Source organism: Strix aluco, chromosome 11 (genome assembly GCF_031877795.1).
Source record: "Strix aluco isolate bStrAlu1 chromosome 11, bStrAlu1.hap1, whole genome shotgun sequence".
NCBI classification, from domain to species: domain Eukaryota; kingdom Metazoa; phylum Chordata; class Aves; order Strigiformes; family Strigidae; genus Strix; species Strix aluco.
The window spans coordinates 6,059,551-6,077,926 of NC_133941.1; the positions used below are offsets into that span (position 1 = coordinate 6,059,551).

An 18,376-nucleotide genomic window follows, 5' to 3' on the forward strand; every position below is an offset into this window, starting at 1 on the left:
CCAGATCAGCTTACAGGGGAGTGGGGGCAGCAGTGGCAGAGCAGTGCCAGGTTTGGTGCTGCCAGCTCCATGCTGCATGGGCAGGTCTTTGTTGGGGTATTAAATTGTGACACTAAATGCATGCCCATTTATCAGCAGCCCTCAGCCTTCATCTAACTGCTCTCATTAATTAAACTGCCACCTGCTGCTGCTGTCTTTAAGCTGCACGTTGGTACCTCTTCATGAGCAACTGGGTTTTCAAAGCCACCAGGCTCTCTGGGCTTGTGCACATGCCGGCAGCGCAGCTCCTGCGAGCTTGGTGGTGGTTGTGTAACCAGAGCCACTTGGGCCACTGGCAAATATGGGATTATCTTTATATAACAATTTCCAGATCAGGGTGCTTCTGATTATTTCTAACCTCGTACTTCCTATCTCTGTGTCTTTCCACAGAGGCTCCGCTCATCTGAATATAATTTATCTGCACGGGTTCAAGGCCGAGTGGCTTTTTGCTATCTGAAAAACAAGCCTCAATGTGCTGGAAGCTTCCCTGCATAGCTCCAGTGGCTTTTGGCCCAACACGTTGTCCATGCTGGAGCATTTTGGGTGTTGCAGGGACCTTAGTGAGCCCCCCAGCCTGCTGGGGAGAGTGGACATAAAGGATGCTGCGCTCCCACTGCTGCCCGGACTGTGGCCAAGTGTGCATGCGGCCGTTGGCTTTGCAGTGGAGGTAACAGCTGCTGAAGGGTTGTGTGTCTGCGTGCTCAGGACCAGCTTGCAGGAAGTGATGTATGCTCTGAGCCTGATTGCTAAAGGCAGCCTAATCCCCTGCGCCTTGCAAAGCCATAGTCAGGGTACCGCTGAAGCCGGCCTATCCCCTGGGGCCACACTGGGTGGGCCTTGCCAAGGACTTTTTTGGTAAAAAAGGGAAAAAAAAAAGATTTTTTATGGAAGAAAATTGTGGCAGTAGTAGACCTGATCAGATTTTATTATCTTTTAAGCAACATTGACAACGTGCCAGGCTGACTCTGGCAACACAGCTGTCTGAGGCCCCAGCAAACAGCCTCCCACTCCCTTGGCCAACCAGCGACCCCAGCACTGCGCCAGGTACCCCCACCCCTGGGAAACTGCACCCACTGACACTTGTCCTGAGCTTCAAGTGGTGTCATCTTTACTCAGTTCTTGGAGACATGAAAGAAAATGGCCTGTACGTGTCCCCCACTCCCACGAGGCACTGGCACCCGCACGCAGTGTGCACAGAGAGGCAAACCAGCGGGGACAGATGGCGACGGAGCAAAATTTTACAGGCTTCTAGCTCCATTCCTCAAGCTCACTGGGTTTGTCAGAAATGGTTAATCATATTCCAAATGGGCTAAGAAAAGGAAAAAAAAAGCATTCTTTTTCTTTTTTTTTAACCATGTGTCTCAAAGTGTATAGGACTTCTGGAGCCCGTATGAAAAAATAAAAAAGGTTTGGAAGCTGTGCTTGCACTTTTGTTGCTGAAATTTGTACCAACCCAGTATTTGCCAGCACTGTCTTTCTTACAAAATGTGATCTGAGGCCTTTCTGTTGTGCTGGTGAAGGGCCCAGTGGAGGGGAGCATCACCCAAGATACTCTTATTGCTCCGATTTGTTGCCCATCTGTTCTGATTCCAGCGTTGCATTCAAGCTGGGTTGCACATCAGTGGTCTGCAGGGATGCAAAGATGCTCTCTGGCGAGAACTGGATTTTGAAGAGCTGCTTCCAGCAGTGAGATCATGCCGTGCATGGGGGCAGCGGGCCCTGGATTTTGGTAAAAATTGCATGGGAAAAGGTGCTGCAATGAGTCTTTAAAGCTTGTTATGTTACCCCTGGGGAGAGGCAGCAAGCAGTTAAAGGGGAAAGGCTGGGGATTATTCTTTTACCATTTGCTGAGCAATTCAGGCTCCCCCTGTACAAAGAGCAGCTCAGCTGTACGGGAGCTGACAGACAACATTCATTGTGCTTTTAATCACTGACAATGAATTAATTTGTACATATTAAATGTCAATTATGTAATAACCTGTAGTTATAGTGTCATACTTGTTGCTCAAAGCAATACCCCTACCCAACTTACCAGCTCTGTTTTGGAAAACATGGAAATATCTGTGATCCTTCTAAGAAAAAGGCTGTTATTTATAAATTACAGCTTGAAGTCTCCCCCAGCGTAAGCTGGAGACCCACCAGAGATTTTGGCTGAGCTGTGCTGACTTACACCAGGTGAAGACTTGGCTTTTTTAACACCAAAAAATGGGTTCGAGTCACCAAACCTGAGGAAGGCACATGGTGTGCAGGAGATGCTCCTCTGTCAGCTTTCCCTGCCCACTGAAACCATGTCAGGGATGGGGCTGAGCTGGCTCTTGTACAAGACCAACTGAATGAAAATCAAGTTTTCTACTCACAACTAACCAACGCTCCTTAAGAGCAAAAAAGATACACATGAGACTCTTCCCTTTGGATGAATACTTCCATTTATTCCAACTGGAAAAAACATTTTTTTTAAATATACTTAAGTGTCATTTCTTTTTTTGTTTGCTTTTCTTTTTAAAGGAATAATAATTATCACATTGTCCTTTACAAACAACAAAAAAATTCCTAGCAATAGTTTGTGGTATGGAGACATCCATCTTCAAGAATTTTCTGCATCTGCTGCTTTGAGTAGGCAATGGGGCATCCCCACACATGCCCAGGGGTGCCAGCACCGGCCCTGCAGCGGGACCCTCCTCCCCGGAGTGCAGGGCAGGGGCTGGCTCGGTGGAGATGCAGGGGCACCCCGAGATGCCTGCAGCGCGTGGGGCGAGGGCGATGCAGCCGGTTAAGCCTCCCAGCCCTCCTGTGGCTCAAAGCCCAGCTTTATCTTAACACCCTCAGGCACTAACCCGCATCTTTGGGTGCCAAGAGCCCCTTTTGTAAACCTGCTCCTTCTCGGGAAGCACCGGGACAACCAGCACTGGCTTGCAATCCTTCGGCGCATCCACCAGGACGTGCCGTGATGGCAATACCTCAATGGTTTAAAGCATACAGAGAACAAACTCACATCCACCATAATACAATACAGCTGAGCCCTATTTATAGAACACTCTGCCATGGTGAGGCTGCTGTGGGGCTGTCCTAGCTCCGCAGGTGGGGGCTGAGCCCACCCAGGACATGAACCCCCCGGCCACAAGTGGCCTTGGAGGGGCGAGGGCTTCTTGCCAGGGCAGGGTCAGGCCCGTGGGGAGCAGTTTGCAGTCGTTCTCTTATGTGTTAGGCAGTAGGCAATATTGAGACTTCCACTTGGTAATGAACAGCAGTTAACATAACCCAGGAGACTAGAGCACCATAAGACAAGTCTATATTCAAAACAACGTCATGCTGACATCACACAATTGCACCATTTACACTTTTATTTACTCCAAATAATAGTTCAACGTTGAGTAACTTCAGCGTTCTCTACAGAGGTGTAAAATTCCTTCTCTGGCTTTGGTCATTTACAACGTTGCAGACATTTGGTAGTTCTGTTCTTTCCTATTTAATAATAATAATAATAAAAAAAAAAAGTCCCTTTTGCAGCTGTCAGGATTCCTGTATCTGACTGATGGAGCGTACCTGCACATCACAGGCGTGAGCCGACTTCAAAATGCCACCGAGGCCTCTTCAAGATTTAATGAATCACAAAATGTTCTCTTTACTTAGCAGGATCAAAACAAAAGAACAGAAAAAAGGTTTAAAAAAAAACCAACCCTCAAAACAAATGACAACTCAAACTCTCACTGATATACTTAAGAAATCTGATGATGAAATGGAAAGGGGGGTCCAAAGTACTGTTGGGTTAGCTCTGGCTGAAAACAATTCTGAATGTGCATGCATTTTCCCAGTGACTCCTAAGATATAGAAATTCCTCTGATATTACAAAATACAAAAATATTTTCTCCAAACTCTCATTTACATTGCATTTACAACAATCATGGAAATAACTTAGGCTCCCACACTGTCCGAGAGACAAATTACCTACCAACATGGCTAATGGGAAACAAAAACGTGATAGAAAGCAAAAGCTACCGGCAAACTGATGCTGAGAGTCAACAGTGGTAACCAAAACGTATGGACAAACAGAACTCAAAAGGGTGGCAATATTTGGGAGAAAGAGGAAAAACTACTGGGTAAATATTACAGGCTAAAGTGAACTTTTTCTTTTTTTTTGCCTCCAAAGTAAGATGTGCAAAATATATTCATGGTGCCCAGGATTATGACTATTTATAGAAGCCAGTCTACAACCTCCTTACAAATCCCTACTCTTCGGGTCTTTTTTGTTACAATAAAAGCGCTTACATGATCTAAAACAGTGCAAGTTTGTGAGTTAATTTACATTCTGCCAAGGTGCCTGGCAAGGATGCCATTAGGATATGATACAGTTTTTGCTCTTCTGTCTTTTCCGGCTGTGCAACTGTCCCCTGCCACCCAGCGTGGAAGACTTGGGCATGCTGTATGAGCCATACTTGTGCAGGAGCTCCTCACTGGTTACGTACCGGAGGCGGGCGGGTTGGGGAATTGGCTCCCCGAGGAAATAGCCCTCGTTGTCAGACTCAGAAGAGGAGGAGCAGGTCGAGCACCAGTCGTATTCGGCGAAGTAGGGCCCCCATCTCTCGCCCAAGTGGTTCTGCAAGGCGAGATCCGACACCGTCCGGGGACAGTGACCGTAGACGTCCCTGCGGGGACCCTGCTCCACCGTCTCTCTGCAGCTCCTCTGGTGCATGAACTGGTCGTAGTCTTCCCTGGCTCGGAGCGAGGGTCTCTCCTTCAGCCGGCAGCACTGCTCGCTGGCCAGGTGCAGGGCATTATCTGACCGGGAACGTCGAGACCGCCGGGGCCGGTGTGGGCGGTAATGCCGATCATCATCCCGGAGGTTAGTTCGCCGGCGCGTGCGCTCGCTCATGGGGGCATGCCTTGAGCCCTCCTGTGCCCCCAACTTACCCCCGGACACCCCGCTACCATAATCGAAGCTCTGGTGCATCCGCCCATGCGACGGCCGCTCTCGGTACCCGAGGGGGCTGGCGAGGCTGTGCAGGTTCGGCTCCATGTCCTGGTACTGCTGCACCGACAGCAGGCTGCGGACGGACTCGGCGCTTCGAAACTGCATGGAGGAGTTCAGGGTCCCCATGTTGCTCATCTTCTCCGAGACATTCATGCCTGAGTCTTTGCTCAGGTCAGGCATCGAGAACCTGGAGAGATGCTCCTGGCGCTTGGCTCCACCATCTGCAGAGAGGCCTTTGCAGGGAAAGGGGAAAGGAAGAAAAAAAAAAAAAAGAGTTAAGAAGGAAAATTTTCTATCAGCAGAGATGCGGGGAGAATTCTGGGTTTGGCCCAAGACTTTTGCTTTAAAAAATAACTCAGTGGTTTAGATGCTGTCCTGAAGAGCCCTTCAAGAGGATGATTTTTAAAATTTTTTTTTTTTTTAAGAGCAGGCAGTTCCTCCTTTGGGGAAATCACACCAATTATAGGTGTTTTGAGTTGAACTCCAAGTTGCTTTTCACGACTTACTTCCCCATATGTCTATGCTGTCTGCAACTTGATAGGAATAACTAGTGATGCCAGTGAGAAATCATGCGTCAGAGGTAACCTGAGGCCTCCTGCACGCTGAGATAACTAGGGTGCCATGATCCGGCACCCACACCTTGTGCAATGATGACATGTTTTGAAGGACTGAACAACGTCTGGGGCAGCTGAAAACGGGGCCACTGACTTATTCAGGCTTGTCACCATGCTGCACCGCACAGATCCCCTGAATGACACCCGTGGGAAGACCGAAGGTGCAGCCTTGGCCATGTGCATGCAGTTGGGTTTCCCAGGAGGTGAGGAAACACCTGAGCCCGAGGGGGTCTGCTGGAGCTCCCTGTAAGCAGCAGGAGGGTCAGACTATCCCTGCAGATATCCAGAGAGCTGCATATGGGCACAAAGCCAGGAACAGCAGCTCCACCTTGACGGGCTGCCCTGCTCAGAAAGGTGACCCACTGGGTCTCTCCCATGTGCCAGCCAGCTCTGAGCTCCTGCAAGGCGCTTTCCTCCAGCCCACAGCTCCTGCAAGGTGCTTTCTTCCAGCCCAGAAAGCCTTCACCCGGCAGCAGAGAAGTGTGGTGTCTGCTCAGCGTGTGCCCATCAATGAGAAACTCAACACACCCCACGTCACCCTAGTCCTTGGCCTGTTTTCTGGGTGTTTTCTATCTATTTTCTGACTATCTCCATGTTGGCTTGACAACTGGCAGCACTCAGTGCTTGCATTGCAAGCTCAGGACAACACGTTTCGCAAGCTATTTGAAAGGAAATCCATTTCATCCCAAATCAAATGCAGAGTGTTTGCTTTGGCGCTTTTCTCGCCATCCCTCTCCGACAACCTCCCCATGCAGACCAAACGCGGAGAGCCGTGCACCATCAGCAGGATTTTCAACATGACGCACAGCCCTTATGCAATCACCGAGAATTTACGACTTTGCAAATTAATTAAAAAAAACAACAACCCAGCCCTCAATTCAAGAATAAACTTCTTTTTCCCTTAACAAAAGCTGCTTACATTTCATCGAGAGCTCAGCTCCTTCAGCATTAGCTGCTGCCTGCCAAACCTGAACAAGAACAAGGGCTGCTGTCACTAACCCCGCTCATGAGCTGCTTCAGGGTTTCTTTGGACTCAGCCTTAAAAAGATCAACAGATCCTGCAAAGATGGGCAAGGTTTTCCAAATCCTCCCCTCGATGGCACCAGGGAGAGCTTTAGCACTCGAGCACAAGCCGCCACTGGGTCTCACATGATTTGGCTTTGCTCCCTGAGTCCCAGCCGCCACAGCCATTTCTCTCTGCTCCTTTGCTTTTCTGCTGTTAATGGGGATGTTTCTGGAGTTTATGATTACAGAGGAAGGTAAAGCGAAGGCGATTCCTGAACACCACAGAAAAAGGGAGAGGCTGAGTTAAAAAAAAAGTTAAAGCCATGTTTTGTTTCTAAAAGGACACTCTTTTCAAGCCAGCTTCATGCTTTTTTCCCTAAGCTGCACTGATCTCAAGTGAGCTGACCCAACCCTGCTGACCACCCTTTGGAAACAGTCCTGGCTGGGCTCCCCGTCCCCTCTGAGGACCTGTCCGCCTGCGCTCCCCGCTCCCATCACGGGAGCGAGTGATTCCCAGCACACACCACCTCCCTGCTGGAGCCATGATCTTCTGCCTTTGATCCCAGTGATGCTGTTTGTCACATCAGGCACTGCTCCCCATGGGCCTCCTATGCCACCACAGAGGAGTCCAGCAGCCCCCCCGGAGAGAAAAGCAACTCTGGAACACGCGCAAAGACCTCCCAAAAAGCCAGAATAACAGTGGGGTTGCCGACGGATCTGATCCGAACGTGAATCATGGCCGCTGACAGCTGAATGTGGCCTTAATCAGATCTGTCAGACAATAGCTGACGCCAAAGAAAATGAGCCCTTGGTGACATTTATGCAACCCTTCGTTAAGAGAACTGGCGCAGCTCCGCAATAAGAACGCGTAACGGCAGCGCTGTGCAGGAATACAGATCCAAACACTGCAGGATGCTTCTGCAGCGTCAGCAAATTGATTTTGGCAGCATCTTTTGAAAGGGGCCAACCTCATCCCGCCTCGCAGGGGCACGGGGCGAGCCGGTGCTTCGCAGCCAGCCACATCAGATGGTACCCACGGGTCACCTCTCTCCTCTGGTCCTGCATCCAGCGACAATAAAAACAAGCATCTGGGGAGAGGCTCCGGAAACATGGGAAGAATGAGACAGTATTTTCAAATTAAGCAAGACATATCTGTGTCCTTCATATCACCAGCAGGAGCATTGCACGTAACCATGGAGGCCAAGCGAGACGACCTGCAGTGAAACCTGTATTTCTTTTTGCCAGGAGCAAAGCAAGCCACGATAAGTGGGGGGCTCTGGCTCCGGGAAAGACAGAGCCAGTGCTTCACAGGTTTAGTTTATGCAGGATGGGGGTCTCAAGCCCCCTGCACACCCCTCTAGCAGACACCATGAATGCTTTTGTCTTTTCCCCTTCACAGTGCTGGTCAGCACTGGGGGCAGCAATTTCAGACAAGGAGCCTGTGATACACGTACAGCTCATGCTTGGAGTGCAAGGTTTAATCAGTGATTATTAGGTCCAGGGGATGTTTCTGGCTGTTCATCCAGACAGCCTGATTATAATTAAGCACATATATTTTAAGATCTTGAATCACTGGGAAAATGTCGATTATAAGAGGAATCCAGTACAGAGCACGTACACCACCGTTGCCAGCACACGAAGCTCAGGGCACGATGGAGCCCGTGCTCGGGAGGCTGCAGCAAAGCCACCCTGAGAACAGCTTCATTCCTCCATACGACAGAGTGGGAAATACTCCTTGCTGGGGGCCAAATGCATCTTCCCAGGCAGATCTGGCAGGCTGCATGTGCACAAGCCTTTTTTTCCAGAGCCACACTAGCAAGTGACCCAGCAAGCAGCACGGCCAGGAGCCATGGAAATTTTGTTTTATCTGCTCACAGTAGCAGCAAAGGAGTTCTTCCACTCACTCAGGAGCAAAGCTGTGCTTTTACAGCATCACTGAAGGCACCCAGAGCTCTGCATGGCTCTTACAGTGCCCAGAGCAGGTCGAGGTCAAGTACCAGGTCGAGGATGAAACTTCTAACCCATGCAAAACACAAAGGTGCCTCCAGGCTTAATTTTACATTTACACCAATGCAAGGTGTAAATGAGTGGGGGTTAGGCCCAGCTTAGTCTTTCAAAGCTCCCTAAATGATCCTGCCCCTCTCCAAGGAGCTGCAAAACCTCATCAAGGCATAGCAGGAGCAAGCCAGGAGCGCTCCAGTTTGACTGCAGTGAGTTCAGAGAACAGCAATAACCATTTATCTGAAAAATTTCATCTAGAAAATATAACCTAGGAATAAAGTTTGAAAGAGCAGGGGTTGTTTAGTCTAGAGAATAGAAGGCTGAAGGGGATATTAATAGCATCCTTCAAATGTGAAAAAAAATGCTTGCAAAGAGGAGAGAAATACATTTTTCTCCAGGCCTGGAGAAACTGCAACTCCTTCAAGGAAAATTTAAGCTTAGAAAGAAGAAAACTCCTTCTGTGCAACCACAGCAGAAGATGGCCAGGGCAGGCTCCGGCACTAGGGTTTCCCAGGCACTTGAAGGCGGCGGGTGCCCGGGCACAGGAAGAGCAGCTTTGGATCTCCGGTCCTGCACTGCCCTGGGCAGGCAAAGGTGGCATCGACCCTCCTCTCCTGCGGTCATTTGCCATTTCAGAGCTACACCAGTGCATTGAGGCCCAATCTTCTTGAATTACCAGTATTTATTTACAGCTGCTGCAGCTCCCTCTTAATGAAGTGTTTCATCTGGGAACACAGCTAATAACCTGAGCGAGCCCTAACCTGGAAGAAAGAGCACACGAGGGGAGACCCCACCACGAAGCAGTGATTTTTTTCTAACAAGGAAACCTGAGAATCTGTTTCCCGAGGCCATCCAGGGGAGCAGGAGCCCTGCTCTGGTCCACGGCGCAGGATGGTTGTTACCACATCACCAAGCCCTTTCCAGGGGTGCAAACCCAGGGGTGATGTGCTGACCCTGCCAGACTTTCCTTCTGCAAAATGATGCTCTGAGACACCGAACACATCCTTCGGCGCCTACCCTGGAGGCTCTTCCACTGGAAGAGGAAATGTGGCATCTGCTGTCACCAGCGTGGTGCGTTGGCTGGTGGCTGTCCTGCGGGCAGATTGGAGCCAGCACTGCGGCGCACGTGGACACAGCAGGTTATTTTGCTGCCGTTCTCCGCTGCATGGGGCTGCCACGCTCAATATTTCACCCCGGAGCCATGGAAACACACGCCTTTCGGATGAGCACAAGTGAAAGCTGTAGCTCGTCTGCGGGTGTTTGATATAAAACTCGAGCTGGCTATGGTGCCGGGAACACAAAGCAGGCTTCTGGTTAACATTAAGGTTTGCTAAGAACATGCTGTACAATCCCCTCTGAAATCCTTCCCCACCCCTATTAAGAACCATGTTTATCCCATAAAACACTGCCAAGGGAAATAACAACTGAATAAGCAAAGCGACGGCACAAAGATATTCCTCATGAGCATCACCTCTACAACCTTGCCACAACAAAGCACTCGGAGGCGCTTAAATCTCACTGTCTGCTTTGCTAAACCGGGGCTGCAAGTTGCATTAATTATGAATTATTAAACCACTTGGCAAATGCCAGCAGAGGGGCCGCAGAGAGCACGTACGCTGGGTGTGAGGCTGGGAATGAAGCCCCCCCATGAGGGGAATCAGGTCCCAGGCCCCATTAAATTAAACTCCCCGTGAAGCTGGGCTGACACAGGGTGAGGCCCTGCCGCAGCCAGCATCCCACTGCAGAGATAGCATCATCTGCTTCACCCTGGTGGGGGAATGCAAAACATCCTGACTTAGGATATTGCAAACAAACAGGGCTATGCTGATGCTTGCTTCTTGCCTTTACGTTTATCATAGCGTATTTGTACACCTGTGCATCGCAGCCCTCACCACCTGATACCCATATAGGTGCCTGCCTGCACCAAAACCCTGCGCCCAGGCCAGCCAGGCAGAGTTTAAGTGCAGCTATAGAGGCACAGGAAGGGACGGTATGGCATCTCTCATGTCCAGCCCCCCTTGTCAGAGCCTTCTCCCTTCCACAGCACCAGGCAGATGCATCCTCACCACCCCTGAAGCAGGGTTTATTTCAAGTTCAACCCCAAGGACTAAAAAGGAACTTAAGGAGAAACAGCCTGCCCAGGGCTTTGTTTATAGCTCAGCCTCGTCTCACTTCTGAGCGACCTCGGGGCGTGCAGAAATAAAGCAGAACCCTTATGTAAGTGGAAATTGTGGAAAGTAAACAATTTGGGGGAAAACAGAGTGCTCGGCCAAGCAGGTCACGGTCCCGCCAGCCTCCCACAGTGTGCCCCTGCGTGCCACCCCAAGGGTGTGAGGGTGTATCTCCCACTCGATCAGTCCCTCTGTCCGGCTCACTGAAAGAAGTCCCTGCATGGGTGCTGCCTGGGAAAGGGGTTGGATTTTAACCTAGAAGCACCCCTGAAACCCCCTTCATCACCACCACCAGCTCCTACGCTCTCCCCAGACAAGGCAGGATAGCCAGCAGGCCAGGATGGGGATGATGTGCTATTGCTTCCCCTGACAACATCTTCCACAAGTTCCTTTCAGCTCTCCCTCTGGTTTGGTTGTTACCCCATGTGCTTCGGCACGTCCGTGTGTGACACTGAAAGGGTGAAGGCGTGCACGTGGCTGGCCCCCACGGTAAGCACGCCAAACCTCCCACTGCTGAGAGGCAAAAGGCGGGCGAGGGGGAGAAGAAATGTTCGCAGAATCACAGAATCATCTCGGTTGGAAAAGACCTTGAAGATCACCTAGTCCAACCATTAACCTAACACTGACAGTTCCCAACTACACCATATCCCTGGCAGTTTCAGCATTGGCCCTTTGGGATGGAAAACCTCTGTCTTCACATGTTGGGTTTCAAAATGACTCAGCTTGGTTTGGGGAATGTTATACTTGGGTCTCAAAATTCCAAGAAATCCCCCCAAGGATCCTATGTTCTGACTCAGAAGCAGTTTTACGCTGCCCGTGTCTAGGGGAAAGAGGGTGGTAGGAGCGTGCTGGAGAGCTGGGAGCCTCCTTTTTCTTAGAAAAAGTCAGGAACAGCCAATGTGTCATTTTCTGGCTCGCATAACTCAGCTGAAGTGCCCAGGGCAGCCGCCCTCTCCAGCCAGGGGAGGAGAGAAGCACCCATGGGATGCAGTGCCACAGAAGACATGGGGATGGGGACCAGCCCCCAGACCCCGAGCCCCTCACTGCCATCCCTGAGGGTGTTCAGGAGCTGCTCCCAAGCCCCCCGTGCAGGAGAGGCTGGGCCATTGAACCCTTCTCTGGAAAATAAACCCCTGAGAAACAGGGATTTTTTTCTTTCCCCCCCTGCCCCCCCAGCTCCTCCTCAGGCAGAGGAAGAAGAGGGGACTGGAGACAGATGATGCCGTCAGGTCACTCTGCAACTCAAATCTGCAGGGATCAGTGCCAACCCATGTGCGTATTCATACTTTTTTTTCTCTCTGCTTTTTGGGTATATCACAGTTGTTGTTTAGTCCTGGAAAAACAAGCTATTTGGGGCCTCTGGGCATCTCACAACACAGATGACAGAAGAAATGTGTGCCATACATGTGAAATCACATTCCACCCTGTCACGGCACCAGTGTAACATCTTTTTTCCCTGGATTTATGCCTGAGACAGATGAAGCTATTACCTTCACCCAAACTCATTTTCTCAAGGAATACTTAAAATCCATTTCTCCTTCTGCATAGAACAGTGTCACTGTTCAACACAACTTCTACCTCCAAAGCACTCCTGCTCTCTGCAAGCTGCACACAGAGACTCTTCCCAGAGACATTTAGCCCGCAGGTACTTTCTTAAGTGGGCTATTTGACCAGCTGGCATTTTGTGGAAATGACTCCTTGGAATCAGCAGAGATCAGCTCTTGATTTCTAATTCAGCTGCTAGGCACATACAGCGCCTGCAAAACATTTTTAGAGGGCAAATCAAGCACAAGCAGAGCAAGGCAGAGTGCAAGCACTGGGAGCAGGGCTGTGATGGACCAAGTATCTTCTGGGAAGTGATTAACCTCTGGTCAGATCAGGCTCTTCCTCATGAGAAAAGGTTCCTGGACAACTCCATCTTAGCATCGTCCTGATTGCTTAATAAAGGGAGTTATAGGGTAAACATTGCTACAGCATCCACTGTTTTGTATTGTTGCTAATGCCATTACGAAAAAGAAAAAAAGCAAAAGCAGCCAAAGGAAATAAAACATAACAGATAATACAAAATCAGCAAAAATGGGCTGTTTCTTGGAAAATGTACTGGGAAATATTTTTGCTCTCTGTCTCTTCATCTAATGTCCATGTTGGGCAGGAGGAGGACCCAGTCTCCAAGAAGCTGTAGCGGGTTGGAGTCTGTCGTAGCCTTCAGTTGATGGCAGAAAAGGGATTTTCAAACAGAAAAGTGGGAGGAAAGGAGAGATGCCCTCCACCAGCAGGAAACTCTGCCCTTTGCCAGTGGATGTGTTTAAATCACATCAGCATTTGTGGCAATTACACAAGCGCAAAACAGGACAGCAGAGACACTCCCATCTAATTCAAACCCTGAAACAGAGCACAAGGAGGGTCACAGCTACCTCTGCAGCTCGGGTGTCTGCTGGTGCACTACTGCCCACCGTGAGACAGCAGAGCACGACTGAGCACTTGAAGGGCAAGTGCCCAGGATTAACATGGTGTCACACCTCTTTACAAACCCATGAGGAGCTGGCTTTAAAGAGATTAAGTAGAGCCTGGTTGGTAAGGTGAAAACTTGGGGTCCCACAGGAAACTTGGGGTCACGCAGATCCTGAACGACCCACCCCATGGGTGACCCCCGGTCTGGCACTGAACGCTATTGCAAATATTATAGGGACAGCATCTGTTCACAGGAGGCAGCCTTCTGGCCAGCGGACAGGAACTACCGCTGCACACCCCGAGAGTTATCTGCTTTTACTTATGTCTGCTTTTACGGATGTCTCCGGCTAATTAGTAGTTAAGTTGGAATAGAAACATCACAGCAAAATCTGCTGCTAGGGAGGGACCAGCTTTTAACGTGTGCTCTGCAGGTCAGGGACTGTTTGCCCTTCAGCTCCCTATAAAAAAAAAAAAGTGTTTTCAGCAATGCCATAAAAAGTTAGATGGATGCGGTGTTAATTATTTCACTTTATAAGGTGGAGCAACTGTGCAGCATCAGTAGCTTGAAGGGACCTTGTATGTGGATGTCTGGGAGTTTCCTGCAAAGCAGAGCTGGGACATGCAGGGTGGAGGGCATGGGGCAAGCCAGACCCTTGGGCTGTGTTGGGGGGAGTTTTGTGGGGGTGCTCGGTGGGCAGCTTGCTTGGCCGTGGCAGGGAGTGTGGGATGGGAAAAGCCAGGCAGCGGGGTGCTGTGCCCTGACACCCCCCTGCCCAAAAACCTACTCTCCTGCAGACCTTGGCCAGGTCACTGAATCTCCCTGTCCTCAGAACACTGCCAATTAAATGGGATGATAATTGTGTCCTCCATAACTGCACAGATGACCCTGGGGGAGCTGCCTGTTACTGCTGCAGTGTCCCCCAGCTCGCGCTGAGCCAGGTCCCAGAGCAAGGAAAATTATTAGAATCTTACACATTAATAAAAATGTTATCACCTCACTCACAGAGGAACTGCTTAAATTTGTTGCAAGCCTCATCATGCTGAGCATCTGCTCCAGAAAGCAGGAAAGAACTGAGTCGTTAAGGCAGGCACTGCCCGTAAGGAAATTCATACTTTGGCTACACATGGAGGATGATGCCTTTGGAAGGTGTCCCTCCCAGCATTTAAAAAAGAGGTTTCTAAAATGAAGGACAGCATGATTTTCACTCTAATATGAAGGTCTTGCTATGTTTCCTGTCTCTTGACCTGTATCCCCAATAACCTGTTACACTTCAGCTCCAAAGCATGCAACCACCCCTTCAATACTCAGGGATTGCTCATCTGAACTTGGTGTTGCTCAAGACTCTTTGTACTGATGGGGTTTACACAACACGAGTTTTCAGGAACGCAAGTAGCTTTGGAAACGTGGAGCTCTGCTTAGGGAAACCCTGTTTTGGCGAGCAATTCCCAACTCCCTTGCCATTTCACATCTATTTTGCCTCCGTGTATATCCAAGGCTGTTTGAGCAAAACCCTCTCCCACTCATTAGCTTCTCCTCTCCCCCCTGCTTTATCACTTGACAGTTAGGGAGATCCTGGCTGAACACAGAGATCATTTCACATCTTGGCACAGGGCTGGCAACTTCCCTAAACAAACACACCAAAACCCAGGAGCGAGGCGAGGAGGCACGGGCGTAGCAGAGCAAACCTGTCCGTCCAGGCGGGGCAGAGCCCAGAGCTCGGGTTCAGCGGTGCTCAGCTCTCGGGGGGCCGGGCGACGCTCGCTGGCACATCCCCACCACCCAGTGCCAGCGTCCCACAGGGGGACCCTTGGGACCGGGTCCCAAAAACCCTGCAGTGTGCTCACTGCCCACGACAGCAAGACGGACAGGCTCTATTTTGCAGGGAGCAGGTGCAGGGCCTGCCCGAATACAAGCAACGCATGGCTGGAACAGAGGAAAGCCGGGAGAGCAGCAAAGAAAAAGCAAGGCAGTATATCTTTGGCGAGCAAACTAGGCTCGGTATTTTCTTTTCTGCGAAGTTTTCTGCTGAGGGACTCGGAAGCAAGCAATAGCTGTGCCAGACAAGTGCAGCCATCTGATAATACAAACTACAGCAGGCTGCAGGACGGCGCACGCAGGGGGCTGAGCCGCCCCAGCGCCGAGCTGCGGACCAGAGCCCCAACACAGACACGTCCGTGCACGTACACCCATCCCCGCAGCCGCAACATGAAACCCAAACACGTTTGGGGTCAAAGGACTGAGAAAAATTACCCTGGGATGCGCTCATGAGAAAGGGGCGCAGCCTGACAGGACAAGCATCGCGCCTGGCTTTTCCATGCAGTTTCTACCAGGGGATTGGGGAAGAGGAGAAGAAGAGCTGTGCATAGAGGGGAAGGAATTTTTTAACTAGTCACGTGCTCAAGGACTGTGTAAACATGCAAAAGGGGTTAACTGGGCCTATTTCAAAGCATTTAAAAATATTTTTAGCCCACAAGGGCAGCTGACAGCAGTCCTTCAAGCGCTGAAGGCTGGAATCTGCCTCTGCATTAGCAGCTGGCCTTGATTTTTCCCCCCTCTTCACAAAAGGGAGGATTAAAGAGCTTAAAACATTTGTTTTGAGCTACACAGAAAGGCCAGCCATCTATAAAGCTCTGCATTTGGTAAACAAGCAAGCAAAGCAAGAGGAGGCTGCCAGGCATACCAGGGCTGGGCAGGCAAGCCCATGGCACCAAGCCATGGTCCCCAAGCTGCCGGTCACCCCTGTAACAGGAAGACACCTGCCGTGGCACTGACCTGGAGCACAGGGGACCCCATTGCACAAAGGAGGTCCTGGGGTGGCCGCAGGGTGACAAGAGCAGGGGTGACATACCTGTTGTGTTGGAGAGGGCGAGGGACTCCATGGAGCCGCGGGGAGTCTGCTCGGTGGGCGTCAGGTCCTCTGAGAACTTGAGGGCATTGATGGGGTGCCGGGTGCGGCACTGCGGTGTCGGCATCCCGCCTTCCTCTTCCTCTTCGTACTTGGGGACTTTAAGATTTCCTCTGGTCTCAGGGAAGCTCTGGTTGGACATGTCACTGTAGCTCTCTTGTGAGCGAAGCCTCCCTGAGTAGTAGTCCTCTCTGCAGTCCTGGATGAAGCTGCCGCCGTGGCTCTTCATCGCCAGCGAGGAGCTCCTCTTTGGGTTGCTGAAATGTTTCGCCCATAATTCCGGCTGCGAGCCTGGGACCTGGCTGGGGTTATAGGAGGTCCTTATGTTGCACTGGCTCAGAAGCTGCAAAGGGCTTTGGGACTGACTTTGCTCCATTTTGCTCCCATAGTGATAGAGCTCGTCCCGGCTCCTCCACAAGTGCTCCCTGTTGAGGCTCGGCGTCTGGCTGGCCAGGCTCAGCAAATCCATCTGCAGGGACAGCGGGTCCACGTCGGTGGAGAGGCGGTTGGAGGTGACCTGCAGCTGGTTGCATGGGCTGCGCGCCCCCTCCTCACCTTTCCCCTTGTTCTTGCCGATCTTGGCACTGCGGCGGGACTCCTTGGCTCGCGCGCTCTGGAAAGCCGAGTCGGAGGAGTCGGAGCCGTTGGGGTCGTCGCCAACGCTGCAGGCCCTGGAGCAGAAGATCTGCCCCTGCTTGGGCAGGAAGGGCCGTCCCAGCAGGGACTTCTTGCACTGCGCACAGCAGAAGCAGGTCTCGGTGGCGTGCCAGTGCTGGCCGTCGTACGTCATCTGGCCCTGGTCGATACCTTGAGGGTGAAGATGCACAGCGTCAGTCAGCCTGCGTACATCACTTCACACTGCACTTAACATGTGCATCCCCTACAAGCGACATGCACCCGAGTTCACTCTCCAAAACCCTTCAGCAGGGTTTCTCCGACGCATGAAATTAAGCCCATTTCTAATTCCTTGCAGTCTGCAGGACTTTGCTTGGGAGTTACTCAATGTTGGGAAAGGCAGCAGAACCAAGCCTCCAGCTATTTCATATTAAATGGGGATATTTCCGATCATAAAGCAAAGGAATGCAAGAAGTTCTCCATAAAGTCCTTGAAGTCAAAGCAATAATATGCTCCCTATTTAAAAAAAACAAAAAGCCTCCAACTGAACCATAATGAGGAATTTGTGCTGCCTTGGCTAAGTATGTAACAGAGCAGATGACATCCCTGTCCCTCGCTGCTACTGCGGCCCCATCCTAACTTTATTTTGGCTACCCCTTCTCCAAAAGGGAGCGCAAAGAGCCGGCTCCAAGGATCTGAGCACACACCCTTGCCTTGCACCCAGCCAAATTTCCCAGGTTGCCCCCACCAGCCCCCCTTGGGTTAAGTAAAGGAATTGATGCAGTGAGTCTGTCCCCTACCAGCAAAACCCTGAGGAGCACATGCCTGCTGCACGCGCATCGCTCTTGCTCAGAGCTGTGAGAAAAGCTCCTGGGCTTTCAATTATAACGTTTATTCACTTGTTTAAGCTGCTGTTCATGGCAAAAGCCCCCATTACCTGAGAAACTGCCGCGCACGGCACGGGCTGGGTGGCACGGCGGGGTGCTGCACCGCACGGGTGCAACAGCATGTGCTTGCACACCCGCCACAGCCGTGTCGCTGGGGGCGGGGGGGGCGAATGCTGCTGGGTGTTTTACAAATGAACAGTACATTAATGGTCTGTTTTGTTCCAAGCTAGATTTGGTTTAGTGTAATTGGGTTTTTTTCTTCCCTTATAATGAGCGAAATGCTTTTATATAACTGGAGTGCCACACTTGCGGACAAGACAGTGGGTGGGATTTTATCAGCTCCTTTTCCAATGCCCTGAAGCCATCTCGCAGAGGAAGGAGCACAGCCTCCTCACTCTGTCCTCGGCTACCCAGCCCAAGCCTTACAAGTCTTAAGCACGTGCTTACCTCTGATTTGTGTGGCTCTTAAGCACAACACTCAGTGACTACTATGAGCAACTTGCAGCAAAATGGCTGCAGTCCCTCCTTTGCTAGAAATGTGCAGATATGCACCAAAACAGGCATTTTGCCCCGAAACCTGACAGTCAGCAGGCTCCAGCTGGCTGGACTGAGGGGAGGACAGCAGATGGGGGAAGCACGAGAGAAGGAAGCGTTCGAGAAGCATTAACAGCTGCTTCTTCACCGCTCCACAGCTGAGCTTTCGGGAAGGATGTGCTGC

General features: G+C 50.8%; 1 protein-coding gene across 2 annotated transcripts in view; it reads right to left on the bottom strand.

Moving 5' to 3' along the window:
• Positions 1-2,447: 2,447 nt before the first annotated feature.
• PRICKLE2 (prickle planar cell polarity protein 2) overlaps positions 2,448-18,376 on the bottom strand; it is a 109,838-nt gene continuing 93,909 nt past the window's right edge. For both annotated transcript variants that reach the window (XM_074836206.1, XM_074836207.1), the window contains 2 exons: positions 16,100-16,963; positions 2,448-5,241 (listed from right to left, as the gene is read on the bottom strand). In XM_074836206.1, coding sequence (XP_074692307.1) covers positions 4,373-5,241; positions 16,100-16,963 — 1,733 coding nt within the window. In that variant the 3' untranslated portion in view covers positions 2,448-4,372. The remainder of the gene's footprint in view (positions 5,242-16,099; positions 16,964-18,376) is intronic.